The following is a 5,643-nucleotide window of genomic DNA, read 5'->3' on the forward strand; positions in this document are numbered from 1 at the left end:
CAACATTTTCCTCTCCCTTTTACCTTTTCATCTCCCAACTATTATCTACCTTAATATCACTCTTTCCTTATCCCTTTATCTTATGTTATTTTTTACTCTTCTTATTTACATTCTCTTATTATAATTTTGCATTTCTCTCTCCCTTTCTATTCATAGTCTTCTCACACACAAAATGCTCTCTCTCTCTCTCTCTCTCTCTCAATTTATTTTTTCATTTTTGGGGACATTTTACTTTTCTTGCATCTCTACTTTATGTTGTTAACTTTTTGTGTTCTTTAGAACTCTACTTTGGGTTTATGTGATTTAGTTTTGTATTTTTAAGTAATTTTTTTCCTTTAATTTCATAGATGTTATCTTATTGCATTATAAAAATAGTTAATAAGAATATAATGTTATTCTATTACATAACATAACTTAGATAATTAGGTGTTTATTATTATATCTTTTATTTTTACCATTTTTCTTCTCATATTATTTTCTATAAATTTGTTATTTTCTCTCATATTCTCCCTTGAAAAAATTATTATTCTATCGCTCTCTCTTGATTTTAGATTCTTTCTTGCAACTCTATTTTAGGTTGATGAATCATTGTGCTTTTTAAAACTCTATTTTGGGTCAATACGTTTGGTGTTGTATTTTTGAGTTTTTTTTTTTTTTTTTTTTTTAACATGTGTGTGTATTGTTATCATTTTATAATAATCTTTTGTTATAAAGTTAGTAAAATTCAATTAAAAAATTGTAAAGTTAGTGATTGTTCAAGCATTTAATTGATTAAGTAGACACATAGTGTATAATTTTATGTATGAATGAGTGTAACTATGTGTGTCAATAATTAATTCGGAGCCAATGAGTTGAAATTAGTAATTTAGTCTAAATTATTTTTATAATAACAAAGTCAAACAGATAATAACAACTGTTTAAAGATAAAAATGTTAGACAAATTTAATAAAATAAAATGGTCATAAGCTCATAACTACCTACATTGGTAATAAATACCCATAATGAACTATCATTTAACATTCAAAATTTGAAACTTGTAGAATAAAATTGTAAAATTCACATATTATTATTTTTTTGTCGATAACTCAATATATTCAAGTTTTCTTTTTATTAAAATTTTTTAATGACTCTTCTAAACAAAATTCCTGAAATCGCCACTGCTCATTGTATTCACTATACACTATTATATCGTCATCACAGTTAGATCTCAAAAATATTGAATCTCTCCATTTTACGGTTCTTTAAACGTACGAGGTATATTGTTGTGTATAAGGCTTATACGCTTATCTTTGACATTTGTAAAGTAACTACCATGCAAAATTTGAAATATCATGGGAAATACTTTATGGTTGCTGACTGCCAATAGCAAGCTATTACCTAATGATCTCACAATTATGAATAGGCGCTACTGGCGAGGCGCATATTGACTATTTTTTAACATTGAATTATAGCTTAAGATCGAGTGGGTGGTGGGTTCTTTCATCTGATGCAACATGATAACTAGAATGATTAAAAAAAATTTCAATATGCAGTCAGTACTCAGTACTCAGTAGGTGAGCGAATCCGTTAACTGTTCTTGCTAAACGCTACTATTATTTTTGGAAACTAATTTTTGATGAATTAAAAATAAATTCGATAATTCCTATCATGGATAAGAATAATATTACTATGATTTATGTTCTGGGAAAAAACTTTTCCAACTTTAACTTGTGTAAATTAAGTTTGAAATTGCCTTAATGAAGAACAAGGGATTGAAGAACACAATAACAATAACAAAATTAATGCAACTAAAATTAACAATTAAAATGTTGGCAAAAACTTGTTTGCATTAATTGAAGTGTATATATATATATATATATATAATTCGTGTTAGAGGAGGGAAAATTTAAACATTGTATGTCTTCATTGAAAACACAAAAAAAAAAAGTCATTTGAGATGTAAGACTCTTGACAAATAAGTAGATATTTATAATTTATAACTAATCATAATCTTTTTAGATTTTACACTTTAATAGTAAGTCATAATTGCCAAACTTTATACATGGCATATGTCATTTTCATATGACTTTGGCTTACTTCTAGTATTTTTTTTTAACTGGAATCTCCTTTTGTTTTAATTAGAAATTGCCACGTTACCTACTAACTAAATAAAATGTGAAGATTAAAACCCACTACCACTTGCCATTGTTATTTAAAATAAAAGAAAATATCAAATTAAAAAAATACCAAAAATAAGTCAAATCATTTCTATATTATAGTTTCACTCTATAAACAGTTTTTTTTTCCCAAACATACCATATATTATATTATATGACCTTCATATACTACAATACTTGGTAAATGTTAAGATAATTGAGGACTGCGTCATCTTTAAAAAGTCAAAATAATGGGTTCTTTTTTAATGTTTGAAAAACCCACTAAATAAGTTTCATGTAGTAGATTACATAGGCGTGAAACTTACAAAGCAATGAGCATCCGTAAGCAATGACAAGATGTTAACATTAATCTAATTCAAATTTATTGAGTAAAAAAAAATATGTTGAGCAATAATATTATACTGGATGGGAGACCTCAAATTGTGAGAATTTGATTGGATTTGATTGTATGAGTGTACATTGAATCCCATATACACCTCAACTTAATTAGTTTTGTTGGGATATAAAAATAGACATGGCTAACAGACATTTCCTTAAGTTACTGCTGCTCACAGCCCCATTGCCATGAGTTATCAATTTAAGTCGTTACCTTTTCTTTTTTTCTTTTTTTTTTTGTGCGGTTTTTCATTGCCTTTGAATGTGGGTAACTTTTTTAAGATCTCTCTCTCTCTCTCTCTCTCTCTCTCTCATTATTTATTTATTTGATGGACTCTCTCTCTCTCATTATTGATTATCTGGCCTCATTTCCCTTCTTTCTTGCAACCTCAAGCCACATATATTTGATATTTCTCTCATGAGTCATGACCTTGCCTTGGAATTTGTTGTCAAGTCCTTTTACATTTCTTCCAAAATCTCATATCTTATACACTTTCTTTTCCTTTTTTTTTGTTCTTTTCAGTAACGGGCAGACAACTAACTTCTACTTCATACTTCATATTCAGAGAAGAACATTTGATCCCAGATCCCAGAATTTTCTTAGAATCCTCCGACATCTTTGAATTTTGAAAAAGATTGCTCCTTTTTAAATTTTTTTATTCTCTCTATCCTACAAATTCAAACGCCCCTTTCCACTTTATTGACTTCCTAGTCCAAGCCATTTTTGCCAAATTTCAAGGCTTTGATGTTGGCCTAAAGTTTGAATTGTGTACCTGCTTTCTCTCTTTACCACACGTATATCACGTCATTGAATTATTCTTCTTCATACTATTTCCAACCTCTTCCTAGTTTGTACCATTTTTCATGGTCTTTTCTTGATATATATTGGAAATAATCAAATAAGCATATATGATATATTGACATGTGTTCACAAACAAGCCTTCCTACAATATCTTTCTCCCATGATCTTGCCCAAGCAAATGTTGAACCACTACTCAGCATGTCTGATCAAACAGACTCATCATCATCATCATCGCATTTGGGCTCAAATTCTGATTTTGAATTCGACATTAGCAGCAGCTTATTTGAGCATGAAGCTTGTTCAGCAGACGAGCTTTTCTCCAATGGGGTACTTCTTCCAATTCATGATAAAGAGAGATTTGTTGCTAGCAAAGAAGTCCATAGTTGTCAACCTCGGCCTATTGCTCCTCTTCCTCCTCTTCCTCGTGATAACTCATCATCATCGAAGAAAGAAGCCATGGTTATAAACTCAGATTTGGAGCAAAAGCATGTATCCACGGCGACCAAGTCTTTCTGGGGTTTCAAGAGAAGTGCGAGTCTCGATAATTTTGACAATAAGAAGAGCTTTCTACGCTCGTTACCGCTTCTGTCACGAAGCAATTCAACTAGTTCATTGGACCCAATTCCAAGAAGAACAACGCAGAATAAGGAAGTTCACAAGCACAATTCACAGAAACAAGAATCTATTTCATTGTCAAGGTCGTCATCTTTTTCATCTTATACTAAAATGCAGCAGAAGCCTCAGTTGAAAAAGAGTTATGGAGAATCTTTAAATGCGGTTCAGATTAGTCCTGTTTTGAATATACCACCTCCTTACATTTCTAAAAGGGCTCAAAATCTCTTCAATTTTGGTTCTTTTTTACGTGATGGGAAGGATAAAAAGAGCAAGAAATAGTTTTCACTTTGTTTTTCCTTCATTGAACAGATGGTTGGATTTTCACTTCTGTATAGATTTTATGGGTTTAGGTTCAATAATTAGTGGATTTTCCTTACCTGATGAGTCCAGACAAAGATCATGGAAACTTGTAAAGGACCAAGTATTATTGAGCCTAAGAAGATATCTACGAAAGAAGCTAATTGTATAAAGGTATAAAATAAACGCATATGATGAGAAAGAGATGAAGAGGGAGGGATGGAGCCTCATGGAATTGAATTTCCTGCATTTCAAAATGTCACAAGCTTTGGACTAGGAGACACACAGCATAGTGATTCTAGAGACAATCAATTGTATATCCAATTTCACAACCTATTGACTTGTGTCATTGTGAGCGACCAAAGTGAAATGGTAGGTTGAACAAGGTAAAAAATGTAGAATACTCACAATTACACAAGTTAATAAGTCATGAAATTGGGAGTATGATTAATTGTATCTATAGCGGACTCCACACAGCAAGAGATTACCCTTCTTTCTAGTTGTCCCAACGTTGTTTTCCTTTCAAATTCTCTTCATTATTTAGGTAGGTAGATGGGTTAATTTTTGTTTAATCTAAAGCCGATTTGTTGTCTATGTAAATCCTAATGTACATATAATTTTCAATTGGTTGTTTCTTTATGAGAGATGCTTTTTGCTCTCATAAAAGTTTTGTTCTTATTATGAGATTAAAGACAAACTCCGGCTTGAATTATGGGGTGGGTTTGAAAATACTAATCTTCAATGAAATGCCTTTTCAGAACTGTTCTGTATCGACTTTAGCTTCTCAACTAATCTAATCATGACGTTTTCTTGGGTTTCTTTTCAAACTTTCAAACTGGGCCCGGCTTCAATTCGACTAGATACCTTTCGCTATGACGTACCAAAAAATACCACATTTATTTCAAAAGCCCTTGCTCTAACCCAAATTTTCTGGACATATAGAACTATACATTTATTTCACTAATGTAACATGACATTTCAATCTAAAAAAACAAAGATGGTCACGTTCATGTAGATGAACAAATAGGAAAAACGAATATTGAAGAATACTATTATGTTAGTAAACCTCATTTATAAATGAGTTTTTAACACAAAAATTATTAAGGTGTGATTCATTGGATTTATTGCAACAATAAATGTGGTAAAAAGAATATTAGGCAATGATAATTTTGATTCACTATCCTCTTCTCCATTAACATGATGGTACCTCACTTTTGCAACCTTTGATGTCCTAATAAGCATTCGGTTACCCAAAACTAAGAGTCCAAATTCTTCACCAATCAGCTCTAATGAAAAAAAAAAGAAAAAGAAAATAAAAGCAAACAACCAATCTTTGATCGAAAATTCAAATGTTCTAGTAGTTGTGGGTTGTTGTTTTTTTCTTTTTTTTCCCCCTTT

General features: G+C 30.8%; 1 protein-coding gene across 1 annotated transcript; it reads left to right on the forward strand.

The window, feature by feature from the left end:
* The first annotated feature begins 3,453 nt into the window (after positions 1-3,453).
* Positions 3,454-4,227, forward strand: LOC112032351 (uncharacterized). Its single transcript, XM_024065125.2, has one exon. The coding sequence runs from the start codon at positions 3,454-3,456 to the stop codon at positions 4,225-4,227; it is 774 nt and encodes a 257-aa protein (XP_023920893.1).
* The last annotated feature ends 1,416 nt before the right edge of the window (positions 4,228-5,643 follow it).

Source organism: Quercus suber, unplaced genomic scaffold (genome assembly GCF_002906115.3).
Source record: "Quercus suber isolate HL8 unplaced genomic scaffold, Cork oak 2.0 scaffold_222, whole genome shotgun sequence".
In the NCBI taxonomy this organism is placed as follows: domain Eukaryota; kingdom Viridiplantae; phylum Streptophyta; class Magnoliopsida; order Fagales; family Fagaceae; genus Quercus; species Quercus suber.